General features: G+C 42.2%; 1 protein-coding gene across 12 annotated transcripts in view; it reads right to left on the bottom strand.

The window, feature by feature from the left end:
- Nucleotides 1-25,577, bottom strand: part of R3HDM1 (R3H domain containing 1) — a 133,024-nt gene that overhangs the window by 93,897 nt on the left and 13,550 nt on the right. For 9 of the 12 annotated variants that reach the window (XM_006117053.4, XM_075933297.1, XM_075933292.1 and 6 more), the window contains exons 3-5: nt 20,926-20,967; nt 20,427-20,516; nt 2,385-2,499 (exon numbers count right to left, since the gene is read on the bottom strand). In XM_006117053.4, coding sequence (XP_006117115.2) covers nt 2,385-2,499; nt 20,427-20,516; nt 20,926-20,967 — 247 coding nt within the window. The remainder of the gene's footprint in view (nt 1-2,384; nt 2,500-20,426; nt 20,517-20,925; nt 20,968-25,577) is intronic. The other 3 variants (XM_075933298.1, XM_014570452.3, XM_075933294.1) reach the window with 2 other exon arrangements.

Genomic DNA, 25,577 nt, shown 5'->3' with positions numbered 1-25,577 from the left:
CCTAGTGTAGACATGCCCTTAGAATGTTCTTTGCTCAGGCAGATAAGAGTTGAAGTTTCTCTTCTCTTGAAGAAGCCGGAGCACTGGAACAGGGAGCCATCAGTCTACCAAAGAAAAGTACTAGTACACTCTGTCACCAGAACAGGAGACCTCTTGTTGGTGTCTCATGCCAATAGTTCTGCTCCAACAAATATTACTAGGTTACAGCAGAAAGGGGCACCATGCAGGAATAGAGCCAAAGGAGCAGAAAGAGAATTTAAAATTCTGGATTGCCTTAATCCAGTCTGCATTAAACTGCTCTTGAAAACAAACTGCCAAATTTCCAAGAGCATTACTAGTAAAACATGAATGATGCTGAAACAGGAAGTGCTCTTTATTTTTGTTCTTTTATTAAATTCTATTAAATTATTCTATTAAAGGTGTTTGATCATCAAGTTTTTAAGCAAGAACAATTCAGTGATCATCAATGGAAAACTCAACTCTAATTTTGGGTTAAGTTTCTATTTTCAAAATGCTTAAAACTACTAACAGGCATGTAACAAGATGACTTACAACAATTGCCTGTCTCCACTATTCTACCTTTAATTTCCCCATCTCTTTCATAAATTGTTTAGTGAACATATTAAACACACTGCTTAGGTTAAAAACAACATCGGGGTGTGGTTTTCCCCAACCCTGATACTATTCAAAACTTAATTTCAAACTTGGGGGGGGGGGGAAGGTGACATCAGTTAAGTACTGTACCCCAACTATTTTCATTTGTGTAAACTTCTCATTTTCAACAAAAACAAAAGGGACTGAAATGCCAGAAGAATGGTTGTTATGGATTTGAAATACATGTTAAATACTAGAAATTTCATTAAAAAAATACTGGTTTTATGGCATTTACAGCCCAATTTGTTTAATTCAAGATGTCTGGAAATGTTTTTCGGGATAACTTATTTGAACAAAAGCGGATCTAAAACTTAAAGATCACCCATTAACTGACATATATATTCTAAGTTTTGCATTTAAGAAAGTGTTGTGCACCACAGGAAGGAACAAATTTATATTATTTTTTGCATATCTGCTATCTCAGGGTGTGTCTACACAGCAGGGCTTACCTTGAAATAAGCCACGCAAACTGAGCTACATCAATTGCGTATCTTATTTCAAAATAAGTTATTTTGAAATAGGGAGCGTCTACACAGCATTTATTTCGAAATAGAGCACTCTTCCTCTGACAATGAGGGTTACAGAGTTGGAATAAGAAGTCTTCCGGTTTGACAGTATTTTGACACTATTTTCAAATAACTGCCTGCTATGCAGATGCAGACTAAGTTATTTCGGAATAGCGCTAGTTATTTCAAAATAGTGTTGCAGCGTGGATGTACCCTCAGTTATCCTCTAATTGTTTTTTGGTAAACTGAAAAGAATAGTGCGTCCCTAACAAACCAGTCCACAACACTGTCAATATTCAAGATATTTTTACTCCTACTATTAATCCACTCCCATCTTCATTCCAAAGGTCTTAGAAATATTTTTTCCTCTAGCGACCTCTGAAGAAGCGATTACATATTTCAGTAAGAATATTGGCTTTTCATGAACATTGGGAAGGAGTAGTACAATGAGACTCCTCCTGTGTACAACCCTTTCCCCAATAGTCAATCAACTATCCCAAAAGATGTGTGAAGATAAGGCAGGCAACATCTTCACTACATCCATGCCAGCCTGCAAAGTGAAGGGGGGAATATGTTAATAGGTCTGCTGTAGCATGCATTCTCTCCTGCAAACTGGGGAACTCCTTCTGAGATAGATTTCCTTTCCCCATGCCCAATAAAAGATTTTCTTGTTTTAAAAAATGAGTTAAGTTTCAATTACATCTCAGAAAATTAAAATCAACTTATTTTCTCATTGACTTTTCCCTCCCATCATTATGTACATAAATTACCTTCTCAATATTAGGTTTCTGGCAGTGAATGACATTTAAGCATTTTTTCTCTCAACACAAAGTGTTACACTGACCATAAACAGATACATTGAAAGAGAGGTGGTCAAATTAGGCTTATCAGTCTTCTGTTTCTCTAAATTGTAAGTAAATTACACCCCTTTCTCAACCACCACCTTCACAAATTAAGGAAAGGGCTCTGATGTTCACCCAAGTGCAAATGTTAATGCATCAAAAGTTGTGTATATAGTATTTACACACAGGAACTGTACATGCACAAGCAGATCCTGGAGATTCCAAAGAAGAATCAGGCCCATAGACTTTGCTAAAAAACAATATACATTTCAGCCCAACAGAATTATTCACAGTAATTATTCCATCAGTCACTCAAGGTTATTAATATGGACATCTAGATAATTTACTTCAAATATAATTTAAAAGCAGTGTCATAACAAACCTCTTGATAACATTTTTCTTGACAATTTATCACTGGATTTTTCCTTTTCTGTTTCATCTTTTGTGGGCTTCTCTTCTTTCTCAAAAGACTGCATTAACTGGATGTGAATTTTCTCCTGTTGAAAAGTAAGATTAGTCATCATGGAAGCTATTTTAAGTGAGCTATAGCCATACCAGAAAATTGCTTTGTAATATGTTCATTGATAACAGTAACCAGTGTAATAATTATCTTCAGATCCTCTTAGAATCAGAGAACCCACTTAAAACAAGAACAGTTATCTAAATGTAGAGAGAAAATATGGAAAGTAGATGCATTTACATGTTTAAAGTACATATACATTTCAAGGACATCTCTCATTTCATGGTATATTAAAGTGTTCTAGGTATTTAAGAAAATATATAGCATAGGCCAATCATTTTTTAAAATAGTGAACTGCTCATTTGATCATTAGGCTCCTCATTGCCAGCTTCTAATTCCCCCCACCTTGCAACCACAGTAAGATTTCATAGAACAAGCCAATGACAAGAACTTCCTGTACAAGTAACTTTAAAGGGGATCAGCATTCCTAATTTCACAAACAAGTTCTTTACATTTCTTTTAAGAGTTTAGTGTATTAAGATGATAGCAAATTTGACAAATTTTACCCATGCCTAGAATTTTTAGCTTAATATAGGGTTGCTAGCAACATATATTTCCATCTAATCCATTTCATAATCTGCATTTATTTTGAAAACTATATACACTGTCAGAGACTAGATCTTCCCAAAAGAGAACACAAAAGTTTACTTTTTAAATTAATGTAATCTAAAAACCATCCCTACAGGGTAGCTTGGGCCTTCATATCTTATTTAATCTCTGCTTGAGGCTGCCAGTGAGAGTGACAGCTCTAGGGATGTTAAATTGTGTTTAATCAGCTACTTGAGTAGTTGATGGAATTTCCATTGACTATTTAACTAGTCGATAAGGGGGGAAACTGCAGAGCCTCAGCAGGGTTAGCCCCCGATCCCACGAGCGAATCCCGCTGCGCCTCTAACTTTTAAATGTATTAAGAGCTGTCAGGCTCTTAATACATTTAAAAAGCAGAGATGCAGCAGGGGGGTCCAGGCGCAAGCCGAGAATCAGCTGTCCTGGCTCACACCCAGTCCCAGATACTGGGACTCTGCCTCCCCAGTCCCCACATGGAGATGGTGCTGGAGGGAACTGGCTTTAAGCTGGCTCCTGCTCCCCTGCCTTGCTGCCTCTCTCTGACTGAGGCAGCAAGGGGTGGGAGGGAAGCAACTAGTTGAATCACTACACAACTACCGGATAGGCATTTGCTTATCAGGATGTCAACTAGTCGCTTACCTCCCTAGATAGCACCAGTGGTTTTTTTTGTGTGTGATGACTTCTGCATATGAACAACTAATATTAATTTCTCATTTCAACTAAAGATGGCATTGCTTTGCATTTTCAACATTTGAAAATTAGTAAGTCTAACAAATGTTGCTGAATGTCTATATTGATGTCTATCTTAACACCAATACTATAGATAAATATTGAACTGTTCTAATTACCTATTGTACATACTATTTTTCTATAGATTTCTAAGTTTCAGTATTTGCTGCTACTAATTTGCTCCTTTGTGTATTCATGTCCTAGCCCAAAATATTCATTAGGCTGAAAACCTGCAGTTTCCACCACCACATCTTTTTCAGCTCTATGTAAACCTGAATACAGTATGAATAAGCAATCATTTTCTTTGCATTCATTTGAACTAAAATCAAGTGTGGCTCTTCCTTTAGCTTCCTTTAGGGGTGTATGGGGTGTTCAGGGAGGGGTAGCACCTCCGATGTACGGGCATGTCGTGTCCTTTTAGAGCAGCTCGTCCACCTTTGGTCCCCACTTGTCACTCAACTCTCACCTGTGGCTCCTAGTAGCTGTAGCATGTGCAGCGGCCACATCCCAGGCAACAGCTTTGACAGGCTGGCTAAACCAGGTTGAGAGTAGCCGTCGGGTCATCGACCTTCGGTGAGATAGGGACTTGTCTATCCCGAGCATGTGAAGACAGACTCCGGCGGATCGAGCGGATGAGACCTACTAGAATAGGACCAACGGTCATGAAGGTGGTTTCTGCAAGCGATGTGGTATGCTAAGAGCACGGCAAGACATGAAAGATGCCCTGGTCAACCACTGCGCCCAGCCCATCTCCAACCGTCTCGACATTAGTCCTGCCATTGGAGTAAGAGGGAATCTGGGAAGAGAGAGTGAGGCTGACTATGCGCACCTCTCCCTCACTTTAATCCAATTCACGCGCAAGTCTTGACATCTCGACATCTCCTAAGTCCTGTGGCGACGGGCGAGCGACGAAGCAGCAGGTGTGGATACACTGGGAGCTGTAGCCGCGGACCTGCACACAGGCGGCTCAGGTCTAATGGTCGTCTTCTTGCTGGTGGAAGCAACAGCTGGATTCGGCGTCTACCTGAGTGACTGAGCAGCCCTCTTTAGGATTGCACTGCTCACCTCCGTAGTAAGAGGAAGGGGCTAGAAAAGGTGCCCTAAACATTGTTTGCTTCATAGAACCCTGGCCAGCTTACCGCGGCTGGAGGGGATCCCATCTCATGCGGGCGAACAATAAAATTTCAAACAAAATGCAAGGTGACACCACTCACTATTGGCACATGGAACGTACGCACGCTTCAGGACAACCCTTCAGCAGACTGACCAGAAAGAAGAACAGCCCTGGTCGCCAGAGAGCTCACAAGATTTAACATCGATATTGCGGCACTGTGTGAAACTCGTCTAGCAAATGAAGGTCAGCTCATGGAAACAGGAGGTGGTTACACATTCTTCTGGCGTGGACGCAGCAGTGACGAACGTCATGAATCTGGAGTTGGCTTTGCGGTTAAGAATCATCTTGTCCGCAAACTTGCCAGTCTTCCCAAGGGCGTGAATGACCGACTCATGACACTGCATCTTCCACTACCGAGAGGAAAGCAAGCCACACTGATCAGCGCTTACGCGCCCACAATGACGAATCCAGATGAAGTAAAGGACAAGTTTTATGAAGATCTTGATGCCCTACTCTCATCCGTGAAGCGCACTGACAGGCTGATTCTACTTGGCGATTTCAACGCGAGAGTAGGATCTGATCACACTGCCTGGGATGGCGTCATTGGAAAAAATGGAATCGGTAAATGTAACAGCAATGGCCTACTATTACTGAAGACATGTGCGGCTCATGATTTGATCATCACCAATACCATCTTCCGCCTGCCCACTCGCAAAAAGACGTCCTGGATGCACCCACGCTCTAAGCACTGGCATCTCATTGATTATGTCATTGTGCGGAGGAAAGACAGACAGGATGTAAGGGTGACCAAGGCCATGCCGAGTGCTGACTGTTGGACTGACCACAGACTTATCATCTCCAAATTAAGCTTTCACATCAAGCCAAAGAGACGTCCGCAGGGAAATAAAGCTGTGATGAAAAAGATCAATGTCAGTAGACTGAGGAACCCCAACACAGCAACTTTACTAGCAGAAGATCTTGGCAACCAACTTTTAGAGCTGCAATTAGAGGAAAATGCTGAGAAGGACTGGGAACGCTTCCGGGATATTGTGCACTCTTCTGCACTAAAGGTTCTTGGACCCTCACACAGGAAACAGCAGGACTGGTTTGATGAAAACGATGAAGAGATCAAGGCCATACTTGCTGAAAAGCATCGCCTTCACCGTGCTCACCAGAATGACCCATCGTCAACAGCTAAGAAAAATGCCTTCAACAACATTCGCAGGATCGTACAGAACAAGCTTCGTAAGATGCAGGACTCCTGGTTGAGTGCCAAAGCAGATGAAATCCAGAAGTTTTCTGATAGAAACGATGCCAAACGGTTCTACGAAGCCCTTAGATCCTTGTATGGACCTCAGCCCTCAGGGAGTTCCCCTCTACTGGACTCAGATGGTGCAACTCTCATTACTGAGAAGGCTCTGATTTTACAGCGTTGGGCTGAGCACTTCCAATCCGTACTGAACCGCCCATCTTCCATCAATAACGAGGCGATTGATAGAATGCCCCAGGCGGATATCAACCACAGCCTGGATGTCTCACCATCAGAGACTGAAACCTTACAGGCCATCAGCCAGCTGTCCAGTGGCAAGGCCCCAGGATCTGATGCGATTCCAGCGGAAGTCTATAAGGGTGGTGGTGCAGTGCTTGTCAACAAACTCACTCAGCTGTTCCAGTCCTTCTGGAATCAAGGATCTATTCCTCAGGAACTGAAAGACACGTCTATCGTACACCTCTACAAGAGGAAAGGAAATCGACAAGTTTGCGATAATCATAGAGGAATATCACTGCTTTCCATCGCAGGTAAGATCCTTGCACGAGTGTTGCTGAATCGTCTGATTAACCACCTGGAACAGGGTTTATTACCTGAGACACAGTGCGGCTTCCGCAAAGAGCGTGGCACGGTGGATATGATCTTCGCAGCCCGACAGCTTCAAGAGAAGTGTCAAGAGCAGAATCATGAACTGTTCACCACCTTCGTGGATCTCACCAAGGCTTTTGACACTGTCAGTCGCGAAGGTCTGTGGCGCATCATGTCGAAGTTTGGGTGCCCTGACAGATTCATCTTGATGGTACGTCAGTTCCACGATGGCATGACGGCTCGTGTTTTGGATGATGGAGAAGCTTCAGAGGCCTTTCCCGTCACAAACGGCGTCAAGCAAGGGTGTGTGCTGGCACCGACCCTGTTCAGCATAATGTTTTCAGCCATGCTGTCAGACGCCTTTCAGAACAGTTCCCTGGGAATCAGACTGAGATACAGGACCGATGGGAAACTGTTTAACCTGCGAAGACTCCAGGCTGTCACCAAGATAAAGGAGACTGTGTTACGAGATCTCCTTTTTGCTGATGACTGCGCCCTGAATGCTGGATCAGAGCAGGAAATGCAAGCCAGCATGGACAAATTTGCAGCAACATGCGACAACTTCGGCCTTCTCACCAACACAAAGAAAACCGAAGTGATGCACCAGCCAGCTCCAAAAGCTCAGCATCAAGTGCCCACCATCACAGTGAAGGGACAAAAGCTGCAAGCAGTGGACCAGTTTACATATCTTGGCAGCACCCTCTCCCGCTCAGTGACAATTGACATCGAGGTCAACTGCAGAGTCGCCAAGGCAAGCTCTGCATTCGGCAGACTGTTGACCAAAGTGTGGGACCGCCGTGGAATAAGCCTTGCTACAAAGCTTAAAGTCTATCGAGCAGTAGTGTTAACTACCCTGATGTACGCCAGTGAGACTTGGACTGTATACAGGAGGCACGCTAGGCAACTGAACCACTTCCACACGATTTGCCTCCGCAGACTTCTGAGGATCCGGTGGTATGATAAGGTGCCAGACACAGAAGTCCTTTCTAGAGCAGGTCTGCCGTCAGTTTACACCCTGCTGATGAAAGCTCAGACACGCTGGGCAGGCCATGTTGCAAGGATGCCAGATCATCGCATCCCTAGACAGCTCTTCTATGGTGAGCTGTTTCAAGGGAAGCGATCGCACGGGGGACAAAAGAAGCGATACAAAGATACGCTTAAAGCCTCTCTCAAGTCCCTGGATATTGACACGACCTCCTGGGAGACCCTGGCACAAGACCGATCAACATGGCACACGCTGATCTACCAAGGCTGTCAAACATCTGAAGCCAGAAGGACAACCATAGCACAAGAGAAGCGAGAACTCCGTAAAGCCAGAGTTGCAAAAGCTGCAACAGTGGTGCCCACACATGTCTGCCCGACATGTGGTAGAACATTCCGTGCCCGTATCGGCCTTATCAGCCATTTGCGGACACACCATGAACAGTCCATAACCCGTTAGATGTCAAGGTCCTCTTCAAATACGATGGACGAACAACAACAACATTGTTGTCTTTATGTTTACTAAGGCTTTGTCTCCATGTCACAATTTAAAGTGTTGTCGCAGCAGTGCTTTTATATGGCACTATCGTCATGGCAGTGCCATATTAAAGCACTCCCAGGGTTCTACCACTTTCAGGAGGAAAGTAGCTAACACTGTCCACATGGGTGCGTTTCACATTCTGAACAAGAAAGTTAAAGGCAGTAACTTGCCAGTGTAGACGAGCTCTTAGAAAAAGAAAATAATTAACTTCTCACTAGGTAAACTTGGTCTGCATCACTTGGATCCACCATTATGATATTCTATTACACTTAAGTCTGTATGTAGAAAGTTAATTTTCACACCATCACCACTATTAATTTCCATCAGGTTTCAAATGACAATTGGATCACTCTACACTCATTCCAAATAGAAAATATTCAACAATAGTTTAAAGATCTGGATTAATCAACTTTGTTTAATTTCTTTCCTAATAACTTCCTGTAATAATAAACAACAGTAAAAAGGAATGTCCCATCTAAATAGATGCATTTCTTCTATCACCACTGATTCCTTAGGACTATGATAGAAAGCTTCTTGTGTTTTCAATTTTGTTTGCTGTGAAGTCTGAAGTATAATGAAATATGACCCACTTGCCTGGAAAGCTATAGAAAAAAAATATTTTTAGCCTTTATTCCCTACATACGACTTTGTGTGGTTTAGTCTTAGTAAGTATATTTACCCTAGACATATTGCTTTATCAGAATCCACACTGATATTCAAATAGAACTTTCTCATCAGAAATCTTCATTTACTTGACTGTTCACATTAAGATACTGTTCATTTCCACTGTTAATAGCCATCTGAGTTACCCAGCTTGAAAATATACTCACTTCCTAAGTCCAGAAGAGCTATGATTTAACTTAATAGGGTTAATGCCTTGGTCTCAGCTGTCACCCACACCCTCTAGAACCAACAATCATGAACTGACACCCAGTGAAAAAAAAATCAAAACCACTGAGTGAACAAATAAAATAGTCCTTACCTTTCACATATTCTTCCTGTGTCTTTTTTTTTTTCCCTTAGGGAAAAATATCCTTTAAAGGAGAAAAAGCTCAATCCTATTCGGAGACTCTGATGGACTCATCAGCAAATAAATTACTAAGATAGAAACAATCTTCCCTTTTTGAAGTTGAGGAGAATCATTTCCTGGAATTCGCATACATCCTAAATTGAACAATTCACCATCTTATCTCTAAATAAGTTATTTTATCTTCATAAGGACCTTGTAGCAAAAAGATCCAAGTGAAAAGGTCTAATATTAAGTATCAGTCTCTGGGATTCACTAGTCCAGTTACAATTTCCATCATTCTATATTAAAAATTCAAATGTTATAAAATTGTATTTCTATAGCACTTCTCATCTATGGAGCTCAATTAAAAATGTTAATAAATTAAGCCTCAACACTCTATAGAAGTATCATCATCCCTTATCTCTGTAAGAATCTACCAGTCATAAGGGCTAAGTATAACTCAAAGACTGTGAGGTAGTCTTAACTGTTTCTGGGGCTTAACCTATTGACACAACCCAGTAAGTCTGGGATTGCCTTTCCTTCATGAATATTTAATAGAATATAAAAGTACTTTGTAAAATTAAAAAAATTGACTTGTTGGATAATTCTGCAGGTAGACCGTGGACACAACAGAACACTTGTGTAACCAGTATAGCCATAGATAGTCACTCTTGAACCTTTGCAGTCCAATGGTTATTTAGGAAAAACAACTTCAGTGGTGTAATCCTCATAAAAAATGGGCTCCCCCAAAACAAACAATTTTAGTGATCATTTGAAATGAGCAGTTCATTCATTTCACCTCTCTCATTCTAACCAGATTTCAAACTCTTGATTTTGAAGAAAGCCTGAAGATTTCTATATAGAAGATTCTGACCTAAAAAGTTTTCTCCCTTTCTCACAGTAAACATTATAATCCTCAGTTTTGATGGAATATTAATAAAAATGGAATTTCCTACATGCAAGACAATAATAGATTAAAATATTAGTCAAAAAACAACCTCACTGTCATTCCCCAATTATTTACTTTTATAATATCATATGATAGCCTTTTAATTCCATTAGTACATCAGAAGGATATTAAATAGCAGATACTAATGCCAGACATTTTAAAATCAGCAGGCCCGGATGATTTGCATTGAAGAGTTTTTAAAGATCGGGCTGAGCTCCTCTCTGGACCACTAATGTTGATTTTCAAAAATCTTGTAATACAGTAAAAGTTTCAGAAGCTGGAAAGAAAGCTAACTATTGCACTAATATTTAAAAAGGGTGAACAGGAAGATTTGATATCTTGTTTTGATGAGATTACAAGTTTGTCTGATACAAGTAGTTGTGCTGAAGTAATATAGTTGGTCTTCTATAAAACATTTGACTTGATAACGACCTTTTGATTCATTTTATATTCTGGTTTTAATGAGGATTAAAAGCTGGCTAACTGATAGGTCTCAGAAGTAAGCATGACTGATAAAGTTTGCAGATGACAAAATTCAGAGAGTAGCTGAAGGTGACAGCTCACAAATACAAAGTGATATGGATCATTTAATACACAGGGTGCAGGCGAACAATGTATGTTTTAATAAAGCTAAATATCAAGTACAGGCAGTCCCCGGGTTACATGGATCCAACTTACATCGGATCCCTACTTACAAACGGGGTGAGGCAACCCCGCACTAGCTGCTTCCACCCAGCAGACCAGGGAGACGCAAAGCTAGCGCCCCGTCCACCCCCCCAGCAGACCAGGGAGACGCGGAGCGGCTTTTCTCATCAGACACCTCAGCTTGAGAATAAAGGACTGAGGGAAGTGAGGTGTGGGAGAATAAAACTGAGCTCTGGAGAAATGTTTGGCTAGAGTTTCCCCTACAATATGTACCAGTTCCGACTTACATACAAATTCAACTTAAGAACAAACCTACAGTCCCTATCTTGTACGTAACCCGGGGACTGCCTGTAAATACATCTGAGAATAAAGACTCCATACTTACAAGATAGGGAAGACTATCTTGGGAAACAGTGATTCTGAAAAAGATTTAGGATTGCCATGGATCATCTGCTGAATGTAAGGTCCAAGTGCAATGCTGTGACTTGATTGCCTTCTTTGATGAGCTAACTGGCTCCGTAGACATGGGGAAAGTGATATATACTTTGACTTTAGTGAAGTTTTTTGATAGGTTATCCCACAGTATCTTGCCAGTATGTTTAGGAAGTATGACTTGGATGAACAGACTGTAAGGTGGCTAGTAACCTGGCTAGCTTATAAGGCTCAACAGTTTGATGTCTAGTTTGCAGCCAGTGTCAAGCAAAGTGCCCCAAGGGTCAGTTTTGTCAGCATCTTCATTAATGATGTGGATGATGGCTTGGACTGCACCCTCAGCAAGTTCGCAGATAACACTAAACTGGAGGGAGAGGCAGATAAACTTAATTTGAAATGAGGGGCCACTCCAAGATTTTGGTAAGTGGTCCAGGGGGCTGCACTTCTGTAGAGGGTGTGCAGGGTCTGGGACATCCAGTGGGGTATAGAAGGGAGCTTAGGATAGAGGACTATGGTACAGGAGGAAGTGTGGGGTCTGAGAGGGAGTTTGGGTGAAGGAGGGGGCAGTGGCTTGGGTGAAGGGTCCAGGAAGGGTTATGGGTTCCAGATTGGATTCTGGACTGGGGAAGTGGTGTAGGAGGGGGTGCAGGGTCTGGGAGGAAGTTGTGACCTGGAGAAAGGAGTAGAGAGGGTTTGGGTGGTGACTTGGGGCAGGAGAATGGGGTGCAGGATCATGGAGGGGTATGGATACAAGAAAGGAGTCTGGCCTGGGGGAGGGGGTGAAAGGTCTGGGAAGGAGTTGTCACCTGAAGGAGGTGTGGAAAGGGGATACAGAGTGTTTGAGTAGTGGCCTGGGGAAGACAGCTGGAGTGTGGGAGGGGCTGGAGTTCCAGAATCAGGCTCTGGCTGGGAAGCACTTACCTAGCCAGCTCTCAGCCAGCAGCGCTGCACATTCCCTGTCTGTGTGCTGGGCAGCTGCTCCATGTGGCTCTACTCCAGCACAAGGAGGGAGTGAGGAGGCATCACTCTCTGCCCCACTTTCAGCAAAATTTCTCAGCTTCTACTGGCCAGAAGCTGGCCAATGGGAACCGGAGGATTTTGCTAGGGGGCAGGGAAAGCACACAAAGTTTTCTCCTCCCTGCCCAGACTGTATAGCAATTAGCAGCCTGCTGTTCAAAGCGCCTGCAACTGCTCTGTAATAAGGGTGTTGGTGAGGTGGCTGGAAGCCAGATCTGGTGGCTTAGTGGTCCGGATTTGGCCACCTAGCCACCTCTTGCCTACTCCTGAACTGGAGAGTAGAGTTAGAGTCCAGGCCAGTGTTCCCTCTAAGATTTTCCATTCTTGGGCGGGTTGAATTTTCTTTTGGATGGGTTGAAATTTCCTAGGTGCAATACCAATATAGAGGTAGTATGCGGATGTGCACTCATCAGTAGAAAGAAAAATCATAGGTATAAATATATATTTTAAATAGTCCATAGGGTGTGGAAAAATATATTAAAACAAGGGATAATTAACATGGAGCAATGCTTATGATTGTTCAATATGAAATAAATAAAAAGAAAATTAACACTACACTGGGCTGAAAAAGTGAGTTGTGCCTACAAAAGTTCATATACTATTTATATATTTGTGTGACTCCAATGTGCTACAGGCCCATTGTTGTTTTTTGAAGTTTTTTAACTTACAGACTAACACAGCTACCCCTCTGAGACCTTGGAGTACAGCATATGTATCATCATATTGATAAATGCATGTTTCAAAGATCTTGCAAACAAGGTTTCATCCTACAAAACAGCCAGAATCACACCTAGTACTTGAAGATTCTGACTCATATGAGCCAGAAATCTACCAGATAGCAAAGAGCTGGCCTGAATGCAATAGAGTTGACCATGTATTAATTAGTAACACAGGATTAAAAAAAATCATTAAGAACAGAGTTTGAGGTATCTGCAACACTCAAAAAAATACTGTTAAAAGAATCCTTTTCTTTCTTACCTTAAGCCATTAACACAGGGGTGGGCAATAATTTTTGATGGGGGCCACTCTAAGAATTTGGAAAGCAGTTGAGGGCTGCACTCGTCCATTATATTAATGGAGGAGGAGTGGGGGGGGGGGTGTCTGTGATTGAGGTTGGGTGCAGGAGGGAGCTTGGGGTAAGGGATTGGGGTGTAGGATCTGTGAGGCACTTTAGGTGAAGTAGGGGGATCATGACCAAAGGCAACAGACTAGGATGAGAAGGGAGTGCAAGGCCTGGGAGGGGATTGTGACCTGGCGCAGAAGTGCAGGAGGGGGATACAGGGATTTGGGCTGTGACCAGGGATAGCGGATCGGGGTGCAAGGTCTGAGAAGGGGTTGTAACCGGAGGCAAGCTGTAGGAGGAGATGCAGTGTCTGGGATGACGTATGAAGCAGGGGTGCAGAAGGTTTGGGTTACATAGAGTAGGGGTGTAGAAGGGGGGGAAGAGTTGGGGGAGGGAGAGGCTGGGGTGCCAGAAATAGGCTCTAGCTGAGAGACCTTATTTGGCTCTCAGCCAGCAGCACAGCAGGTTTCTTAGCCAAGACCATGGTCAGGGGAAGTTCAGGAGCCATGTTTATTGCTCTAAACTTAATGTTGTGAGCCTGGGAGATGTGAGCCTCAGAACTAACCAATGGGAGCTACGAGGGGCAAGGGCAGCATGAGAAGCCTGTCTCCCTCCCTCCAGGTTCTCAACATTCAAACACACACGTGGCCTTGCACCCGGATTTCCAGTGTCCCGCAAGTGCAGGGCAGGCAGGGAGCCAGCTGAGGCCCTCACAGCTGGATCCAGCCTACAGATCATCCTTTGCCCAGCTCTGGAGTAGAGGCTGGAGCCAGCTTCTCCATTTATAGCAGGCAGCAGCAGCAGCTGCTGCTACTCTGAGAGGGTGCATGCTCTGTCCCTCTTCCTCCAGCTGAGCTCCCTGCCTGCTCAGAAAAGGGCTGCACACCCGTGTGGGTCTGCAGCTTACAGGGAACCTTGGACCAGAATTACACAAATAGGAGAATGGGGTCAAAAGAAATCTCATGAAGTTCAACAAGGACAAGTGCAGAATCTGGTACTTAGGATGGAAGAATCCCATGTACTGCTTCAGGTTGGAGACAGAATGGCTATGCAGCAGCTCTGAAGAAAAGGTCATGGGCATTACAGTGGATGAGAAACCGGATACAAGTCATCAGTGTGCCCCTGTTGCTAAGAAGGCTAATGACATATTGGACTACATTAGCAAGAACACTATCAGCAGATCGATGGAAATGATTACTCCTCTCCATTTGGCTTGGTGAGGTGACATCTGGAGTATTGTGTGCAGTTTTGCATACAGTAATTCCTCATTTAACATGTGCCCGCTTAACACGTTTTCGCAATAGCATGATTTTTTTTTAGGGAACGTTTTTGAATTACACTACCGTCCCCAGAATAACACGATTTCTCCAGCTGGCCCATTGCGCGGGTCTTCCCCCACCTCCCTGCAAAGCGGCGGAGAGTTCGCTGTTCCCCAGCGACCCCCCCCCTCTCCACCAGACGCAGTGCGGGTTCCGGCAGACCCGTCACAGGGGCATACTCCCAACCCAATCCCCCTCCCCTATCTTTCCCTTCCCCAGAGCCAAATACCTCCCCTCCCTGCTGTAGCCCAGTCCTCTTTCTCCCCCAACCATATGTCCCAGTCCCAAAAGACACCACCGCTTGAAATACAACCCCTACATTTTCCATTATTTTCAATGGGAAAATTGACCCCACATACCACGTTTTCACTTAACAAGATCATTTTCTGAAACATATCTATAGTGTTAAATGAGGCATTACTGTACCCCACTACAGAAAGGATGTGGACACACTAGAGAATGTCCTGCGGAGGGTAACAAAAATGATTAGGATAACTTTATGAGGGGCTGATGAAACTGGGCTTGCTTAGTCTACAGAAGAGTCAGGAAGGATTTGATTGCAGCTTAAAATACTTGAAAGAGGGTTCCAAAGAGGATGGAGCTAGGCTGTTCTCAGTGGTGGATTACACAACAAAAAGAAATGGTCTCAAGTTGCACTGAGGGAAGTCTAGGTTGGATATTAGGGATTAAAAAACCTGTTTCACTAGGAAGGTGGTGAAGCACTGGAACAGATTAACTAGGGAGACGGTGGAATTTCCATCCTCAGATGAGGCTTGACAAAACACTGGCTGGGGTTGGGCCTGCTTCAAGCAGGGAGTTGGACTAGATGAGCTCCTGAAGTCTCTTTCAGATCTAATCTTCTAGGATTCTGTGACTAAAAGGGCTAATGTAACCCTTGGATGCATACATGGGGAATTTCCAGTAGAAATAGAAAACTACATTGCCTCTATACTTGGCACTGGTGCAATTACTGCTGGAATACTGTGATTATTTCTGGTATTGATAATTTAAGAAGAATGTTGATCAATGGAAGATGGTTCAGACAAGAGAATGATAATGATTATGATTAAAGATGCCTTATAGTGAGAGGCTCTGGGCATGATTACACTACCCACCGGATCCACTGGAGGGTGAAGGTTGATTTATTGTGTCTAGTATAGATACGATAATCAACTGCTAAATGCTCTCCCATCCACTCTGGCACTTGCACTAGAATGAGAAGTGTAGGCAGAGCTCATGGGAGAGTCTTCAGCTTCAGTGAAAACACTGCAGTAAGTATGCCGACTTGAGCTACTTTTTTCACATAGCTGAAATTGCGTAACTGAAACTGTTGGTCCACAGTATTGTAGACTAGACCTTTAGAAATTCCATATATTTAATTTAACAAAGAAAAAGTTAAGGGGTGACTTGATTAACACACTATATAGAACAAATTTGTATTTAATGGCAGACATTACAAATCTAGCAGAGAATCTCGATCCAATGGCTAGAAGTTGAAGCTAGTCAGACTGGAATAATGCATACATTTTTAACAGTGAAGGCTACTAACCACTGGAACAATCTGCCAAGGGTTGTGGTGGATGCTCCATTGCTGACAATTCTAAAATCATGATTGGAAGTTCTAAAAAGTACGTTCCAGGAATGATTTTAGAGAAATTCTATGGCCTGTGTTATATAAGAAATCAGACTCTATCACAATAATGTTTTCTGCCTTTGGACTCTGAATAGCATACCTTTTAAAAAAAAAAAGAAAGGTATACTGATGCAATAGAAATTGTAACATTGTGACATTAACATCTTCATTATATAGTACTCTTAGCTAATCCATATAGATACTCATTTTTACCACAAAGTTGCAGTGGCACGTCATCTTTGGCCACTTCTATGTTAGCCAGATAAAATAACAAAATGTTACAGACATAACTTAAGCATGTGCACTATGTTATTCAGAAATGTCCTGAACACAATAAACTAATGTACATTACATAAAAAGTTTAATTATGATGTCTCCTGCCAGTTGAGGTGAACTCAAGTTTCACATTTGTGCTGTACTGCAAAAGTGGATTGCAACAATTGTTTTCAAGAAGTAACAAACAAAAGTGCCTAAGCTATGTTGGCAAGCACTCCTTCAGAGTCAATGCTTTCTACAGCTTGCAAAACATGGGATAACACATTGGTCATTTCGAAGTCCACATTGTAACAAAATTAATTACATATTAAGATAACCTAGACTACTGTGGAATAATACCAATTTATTTGCCTCTTCTAGTATGGAAAGACCTTGATAAAGTGAACTGAGCTGTACAGTCTAGCACTATTACTTTTATTTTCATCTTTTATGAAGACCCCATATTTGTTCATTTTCAGGAACACATTACTAAAGAGATGTGGATATGTAAAACCAACAAGTTACCAAAACTACATCCAATCTTCAGACAACTATTTTCGTTACTGTCTTTAGGAATGTTATGTGTTTTGGAAAGAATTTCAGGAAGTCACCACGTAATAATTATGAGTTTAAAGTACCCATGATTCGTGGGGATCCATTGCTTGTAAACTAACAATAATCTAGAATCCATCTGAAAAGATTAAAACTAGAATGATAATGGACATCACAACAGGGGAAAAGTGCTCTAATTTAAACTGCTTTGGAGACTATTACTACTTCCTGCAGATTCATGGAGCTGCTGGGATGTGTAAGTGAGGGAGAGAAAGACAGTATTATTCTCTATCAGCCATTATCATGGTCCTTCAGAATTCAGTGACTATTTAAAGTACAATGTACCAAAGGAATTACTTGCATTAATGTGTACATGTGGAACATCTCTCTTTCCTTCTCTATTATTCCTTTCCTTCTCTATCCTTCTCTAGTCACCATTATTTGACCAGTTTAAACCCTGTGGCCTCTTCCAAAAAAACACAGGAAGGAGAGGTGTATGCAATCTTCCATTTAGAAAGTCAGCATAAAGACCAAGAACAACCGAATAAAGTAGTAGGTTGGCAAGAGAATGGTATGAGAACTGGTAGTGCTTCCCAACAGGCAGTTTTAGCCACTCTAAGAGAGGATAGAGCACGTTAATTTACAATTCAGGTTGGTATATGTGAACAAAGTAGTGTAAAAGAGAAGAAATTAATAAGCAAGTAAACAGAAAGTTTTATAGGCAAATAGATCTATGAAACTATCCCCAATATTGGTCAAGTTAGCAAAATGGAAAAGAGGTGAAAAAGCATCTGTTGTGCCAAAATAATTTATTGGGACTCAGATACCAAAGCAAAATATTGCATAACCATTTAAAAATTATTTTTTCTTGCTTTTCTGTGTTCAAGAATTAAAAAGTAAAATTACAAGCTATTTTTATACACAAGGTAAGGAAATACTTGTTTATAGTTGCTTTGGAAAATCCCGCTCCCCCTCCAAAATCAAAATTAACCTTTTTTTCTATAAAATCACCATGAGGGACATTTGAGGAAATGTCCAGTTTAGTTACTAGTTATTCAGACCAATACTACTGTTAAAGTCAATATGCAGAACTTCAAGCAAATTTAAAAACATTCATAGGTTTAATGTGATTCCTAAAAATAAGAAGCTAGCAAATTATTTTACATTCTAACTATAAAATTGCTCTTTACTTTAGCAACCGAATGATTTCCAATAGTGCTTTAGCTATGTACAATTTTTGTAAAAATATGTTAGCGCAATTAGGAATTTTAAAAAAGCCCAACCAAATTAAAAACAACAACGCCTAAACCACAGCTCTAGATCATAATGAAAGACAAACAATATTTTGGTCAAACAGGAGTGGGGCATTGGGGAAGGTTAATGATTCTTTGCCAAGTATCTGTTGAACGAGTATTCTAAATCTTTATCTATCTATAAATATGTTATAGAGTGTGTCTGTCCGTGAGTTCATTTATTCAAGAACTCCCCCTAAATGTCAAGAGTTAGGGCCACCGAATTTGATATGCAGCTTCTTCTACTCCTAACTTAAAGCATGGTAGGGATGCTAATTCCCATTTAATTGGTTAAAGATGAGGCTTATGGGTTAACCATTCACATAAAGCAGGGTCAGGGTTTGGTTATGCCAAGACAACCAAAAGCCCCATGAAAAGGATTTTTTTTTCCAGAACATGCAAACGGAGGGTCTGCTGTTTGGAGGGACGGGATATGAGAGTCACCACTTGTGGCAGAGAACCCTCAGGGGAGAATTATGCTCCAGAGTGTCCACCGGGGGATAGCAAATTATCACCACCCAGGGAGTGGCCAGGACTAGGGCTCTGCCATCTTGCCCACCAGCACACAGAGTAAGTAGCCCCCTACCCCTAACCCTTTTTCTCCTCCTCACAGCTCTTGGCTACCGCTCCGGGGAGGGTAGTGGAGGAAAAAAAAATGGCCGCTGGTGATGGGAGGGAAGGCTGGGGAAAGAGAAAAAGCCCTTGTGGTCCAGAAGTCCTGGGGGTGAGAGGTAGGGATATTAGCAAATAGTCGACTGCTCGATAAACAGAAGCTGAGTGGAGTAGCCGACTACTCACTTCGCCTCCCCTTGCTGCTTCTGCATGAGATAGCTGGGGGTGGGGGAGAAATCACGAGACGGTGCTGGGGGACCTGGCTTAAAAGCTGGATCCCCCCAGCAACATCTCCACAGTGCTGCCTCTCCTTCCCCCGCCTCTATCACAGGCAGCAGACGCTGTTGGTTGGGGTCCAGGCAGGGAGCTGGGCCCCACACAGACAAGGGCTGCTGCAGCCAAGCAGCCCCTGTTCATGGCAGCCTGGGCTGGCCGTAAACACGGGCTGCAGCTGAAGCAGCCCTTGCCCATGGCCAACCCTAGCCTCTTTGAACAGGGGATTCTGAATTTGGCACATGCCGGGATTGAGAAGTCCCAGTTCGCACTGATCTGGGACGCTGCACCTCTGCATTTTAAATGCAGTAAAAGCCTGGGAGCTCTTACTACATTTAAAACCTAGAGCCGCAGTGCAGATGGCTCCTAGAGGCGCCACAAGCCAGGACTGCTCAGTCCTGGCTCAAGTTGGATCCAGGAGCTACTCCCACTAAGCTCTGCAGAACGATCCTTATTCACTAATCATGTAGTCAATACAAATTTTATCAACTACATGATTAGCCAGATAACCACAATTTAACATCCTGAGTGAGAGGGGAAGGCCCCTGCCGGATGAGACTGCCCCCCCACCCTAAGCCTCTCCTCACTCTTGCGCTCTTAAGCAGCCTCCTGCACCCCCCCCCCCCACCTCCCTTCCCCCCACACACATTCCCAAAGCCCTGCTCTTAGTCCTGCACTCCCCACATAAGCCAGCTCCCTGTCCTAAAGACCTGGGCAATGCTGGTTAAGTCTGCTAGTTTTAAAATAAATATAAATCCTTCCCTCCCCCCCCCACTGTTTACATGTTAAAAATAGATCTAACTGAAGACTAGTAAGTCTGATAAGATGAGTGAGGTAATACCTTTTATTGAAAGAGTTGCTGTCGGTGAGTAAGACAAGGTTTTAAGCTCAAACAAAAGCCTGTCCAATAAAAGATATTACCTCATCTGCCTAACATCTCTAATATTCTGGGACCAACATTGCTGCATCATCACATAGGACTATTATGCCTTTCTTTCAAATATTCTTTGAAGTGCAAATTACTTCAACCAGGTTTCAGAAGTTTCAGTCACATTATTTTTACCTGGATGTCCTGTGATATTTCAGCTGTGGGAGGCGGTGGAGATTCTTCACACACAGCAAGGCTCCGAACTAGCTTTAACTTTGTATTGGACTAAAGAAAAGTATTTTTAATTAACAACTACATAGTTAAAAAACAACAACAACAATTGTACATCAGACACCTCACGCTGTAATCCCCTCATTTTTGAAAGGGAAAAAACAAATAGTCAAACAGTCACAGCTTTGACCATCATACATCACCACAGCAGAATAATTCCAATTAATAAAAATATATATAAGCATTGGAAAGGCATTTCCTCTTTCTCGCAATAAGCCACCAAAAATATAAAGGCAAACCACAAAAAGCAGACAACTAGGCAAGACAAAAATCCAAAAGCAAAACAAAAACTATTGCCAAAAATAAAGGCTATAACTAAACTCAAGGCATTTTTCACAAAACAACAAGGTTTCATCAAGCATGAAGGACTTCTGCAGCATGCCAGCACACAAGTCTACTGTACCTTTGACCTTTTTCCTGTTTGTCCAAAAGACTGCACTGGCCGCTAAATGGTGGGCACGACAAAAAAAGTTCATATTAAGCTTTATACTTAGACTCTAGAAGACATTTATTAATGCAAAAATATGCAGAGGAGAAAGAAAAGTTATTTCATAGATTTGATCATCACGTAAGTAAAGGCATATGTTTTTAGCCTAAGGGTTGAGAGTTATCCTATTTTCCATGGAAAAAATCTCAGGCTCCACATCTTCATTCAGCATCTTGCAAAACATAGACATGCAGAAAAGACTGTGTTACCAGTTTTATACAATGGTTTTAATCTAAAGTCAAGACCAGTTAATACTCCCTGGCAAGTCCTATGTTTGTAGTTCTCATGGGGCAATTCCTTTAGCAACCACTCTTTGGGCTTGTCTACTAGTAATTTTGAAATCTATTTATCTATACTGACTTAGAAATGGATGTAGCTAAATTGCTGCAATTCCCAGCATGGATGTAGACAGACAGGTATCAAGATATTTATCTTGGTGTAGCTTATTACTGTCACTAAACGGGCATAGTTAAATTGGAATAAAAACTGTGTGTAGGCTACCTCCCAAACCGCTTATGTGGAAGATAAATTAGTATACAAGGAGTATTAGGAGTAACTACATTTTTTAAAAAGGATAATAATACAGAACCACTGATACTGAAGAATATTCAGATTTATTTTATCTCCACCCTGTTGTTATGCCATCAAAAGAATACCTAGGTGGGGCATCTCATTAGAATGAGTATACAAATGAAGGAAACCTCATTTCAAAGATCTAAAAGACAGGTATGAGGGTCAAGAGGATGATTTAAGTTAATAGATTTGCTGCTATAATGGCTCTAATCTAATCATATGTACTCAGGCATTCAGCAACATTAACGTCTGCTGTTCAATTTAAAAAAAAATAATTTTGCAGATAACTTTGTGTTAAAAGAAACCAATACATTCCCATCCTGATCTTTAAAAAGCTTTCACCTCTGAAGTAAATTACATCATAAGAAATGAGGAAGCGTGAAAGGCTTATAGTATTTCAAGTCTTGCAGTCTCCCCATTCTCCCAAAATCAAGCCTTTGTATTAAATCTTCTGAAGGGCTAGTACCTTAGTACAGCTTTTGAAAGAGTCATGATGAACATGGAAAAATACTCAACTGTATATAGCGGGGACCCCCTGTAAATCTCCCTAGTATATGTTGGTTCTGCACAAGCATTGTTGAAGTTTGCAGGAACTATTCCGTTTTAAGTCCTCTCGCTCTTCTGTTGTGCACACGCACACGCACAGAGAGGACCAATTCATACAAATGGAAGTCAGCTGCAGGAAAAAAATTCCCCGCTTTACAACCTTTTGCTATATGTCCATTTTTAAAAATTGTATCTTAGATGGATAGCGGGGACACCCTGTACTCAATTCCTGTATTATGGAGAATCTCTTCTGATTCATTAGAGAATGAATCATGTACCAGGTAGAACTAACAATTTCAAACTTTAGAGCCTAGAAGCTGATGCATGATGGGGCATATGTCAGTAGAGCTTACCCACCTAGGGTAACAGGTGAACTGGCGGTTAGAAGAAGCTACCTCCCTTCCTATCCCATCCCCTGATGGAGCCCAAGTCCTGTCCTGTCCCCAGTCCTGAAGCGCAAGGCAGGCACTGCTATTGCTCTGCCCCTGTCCCCAGCCCTGGAGCACAAGGTGAGCAATGCCACCACAACATTCCCAACTGGAGCACCAGGCAGGCACCAGCCCTAGCCTCTCAGAATCCAGCAACAGGCCTTCCTACCCTAGCCAGGACCATGGAAGAGCAGAAATTCATTGGCACTCCTGGAGGCAGAGCATGGGCAAGGCCATGCCAAGCTGTTTGGGGAGGCTCAAATTAATATGTAAATAGCTTGCAAACTGGCTTCAACAGTGTCATGCAAACACCTGTTTTCATTTTGAGGTGACATTTGTAACTAAGAAGTGGGCAGCATTTTCTCCAAAAATGTAAATAAGCTTGTTTATCTTAGCAATTGGCTGAAGGAGGAGTTAGTGGACTTACATGAGATTCTTTGAAAAATAGTATTTCCTTTGTCTTTACTACAATGCAAACATTTGCAATCAAAAAGTTATGTGTTGTGCACTTTGTATTTTGTTTTGTAATTGAAATCAATATATTCGAAAATGTAGAAAAATCTATATTTATAATTGTAATGGATAGGAGGAGAGCTGGCCAGCATTTGGTGACTAAAGGGTTAAACTCAGGTAGTTAGGGGGTGTTGGCAGGGAGCCAGGAGAGCCCAGGGGAGAAGGTGCTGAAATTTGAACTGAAAATATGCCTGCCTGCTGTTTTCTTTGTGGGAGTTTTAAACTAAGAGCTGGGGAAACAAGATAAATTGAACCAGGCAGAACTACTATGCCTACAAGGAATACTAAGTATGGAAATGGACTAGACTTTCAAGCATAAATTGTAACTAGACAGGAAATGTCTATTTAGTCATGATTAGGTTATTTTCTTTGTTTTATTGTTTGGTTAAACTTCTCAGTGCTAAGGCCAATGCCCCACCACCCAACATTGTATCTAAACTGTAGCCCAGAGATACTATTTTCTCTCTGTTTTAATCTGTTCTCTCTCAGTTGCTCTGTAACAACTAGCAACCAAGTATGCTTTATCAAGATGTTTTATCAAGTATCCTTTTGTTTTCTTAATAAAATCACCTTTTTGAAGGCGATGATTTGATTCTCTTGTCCTGGAAGGTAACAGGAGATCTGTGTATGCATGCCTAAGATTGAGAGGTCAGCTATCAGAGACCGCAACTTGTTTTCTCTCTTGTGGTAAAATAGCTTGGAGGTACTCCTCTGGAAGAAGTCCAAGTGCTTTCTTCCTGGGTTCAAGAAAGGGGTTTTTGATTCACTTGGTGGTGGCAGCTACTTCTCAAGGCCAGGGAATCTGTGACTTTGGGGAGCTTTCTAAGTAGAGTTGATAGAGGCAAAGTATATAAGATCTCTTGCAGGCCCACACCTTCTGCACTTGGAGTGCCAGAATGGGGAACAGCCTTGACAATAAATAATGGAATATCAACTTAAATAGAGCAATTAAGACTGCTACTAATTGTGACTTTTTAAAAGTCTAGTTAATTTGTTTTGTGTTAATTGCATGAATTAACTATGCTTGACATCCCCAAATGTACCATATTTGGGCCAAGAACAGTGTCTTAATTTGTTTAGTGTATTTTGTAAACCACCTGGTAAATTGATGGCTCTGAGAAACATGCAGGACATAGCATATGGCTTCGCAACGGTGGTGTTCCTCAACTATAGTGGGCAATAGATGCAATGCACATCCATATCTTTACACCTGACCACTTTGCCAAAGAGTACACAAATCATAAGGGGTACTTCTCGAAGGTGATGAAGGCACTGGTTGATCACAAGGGCTGCATCACCAACATCAACATGGGATGATTGGGAAAGTTGATGCACATCTTTACGCTTGTATCTCCTGCCTCTTTAGAAAGCTGCAAGCTGGAACTTATTTCTCAGACTGGAAAATTAACATCAGAGGCATTGAAATGCCAATACAGATCCTTGGAGACCCAGCCTTCTCTTTGCTCCCGTGACTCATGAAGCTGTACACAGGCAACCAGGACTGCAGTAAGGAGCAGTTCAACTACAGGATGAGCAAATGCAGAATAGCAGCAGAATGTGCTTTTTGAAGTTTAAAGGGAAGATTTTGCAGTGTATTGACTAGGTTCAGATCTCAGCAAAAGAAATATTCCCATGGTTGTGACAGCCTGCTGTGAGCTCAATAATATCTGTGAAAGTAAGGAGTAAAGTTTTATGCCAGGGTTGGGGGCTGAGGCAAAGCACCTAGCCAGTATTACAAGCAGCCAGACACCAGGGAATAAAGAGAGCAGAGCGAAGGTCACTGGAAATCAAAGAGGCTTTGAAAAACAGCTTTGTGAATGGCCAGTTATGCATGTTGTTCTTAACTAGGTGCCCACTGCATTAAAAGTGCTTGCCTGTAAACACCTACCCCTTCAACATAGTGATGCGGGAAGAAACAGAGTTCAGGGCAGTAGCAAATTATAATCCCCAATGCAGGCATCATAGGTGTGAGGCGAACAGCCTTTTGCTCCCAGACACATGCCTGGGAGTTGAGTGTACGGCTCCTCTTGACTCTTCCTCCCCACATTCTAGAGCCCCTGGGAAAGAAGGTTATAGAACTTGGTGTGGTGGAAATGCAGGTTTACGAGTGCTGGAGGGGGTGCCTGTGCTGCTCTCATGGAAGTTCTCCACACCTGTATCTCCTGCAGCAGCGTTTTCCTCCACTCATTTAATCACTCCCATCCAAGTGGGCAAATTGCATTTGTTCTTTGAACAGGTCATCCCTAGTGTATTTTCACCTTTGGATTTGTTCTATCCTAACAGCTGGAGGAGCTAGGGGAGTGTGCAAAATGCTCGCTTGCTGTAACAAAAAGTGAAGGGCAGGCTTTACAGGAGATATATTGTTGAGTCTAAAACCTAATCTCTTAGCATAAAGGAAAGTCTGTTCAAAGATAATAGAGATGTGTTCTGTACCAGGCCATACTTATGCTTTTAAGCATCCATTATGCAGCAGGTACACCACAGAGATGTCAGGAGAGCAGTTGGACT

Source organism: Pelodiscus sinensis, chromosome 7 (genome assembly GCF_049634645.1).
Source record: "Pelodiscus sinensis isolate JC-2024 chromosome 7, ASM4963464v1, whole genome shotgun sequence".
Classification (NCBI taxonomy): domain Eukaryota; kingdom Metazoa; phylum Chordata; order Testudines; family Trionychidae; genus Pelodiscus; species Pelodiscus sinensis.
This window is presented reverse-complemented; position numbering and strand designations above follow the sequence as displayed.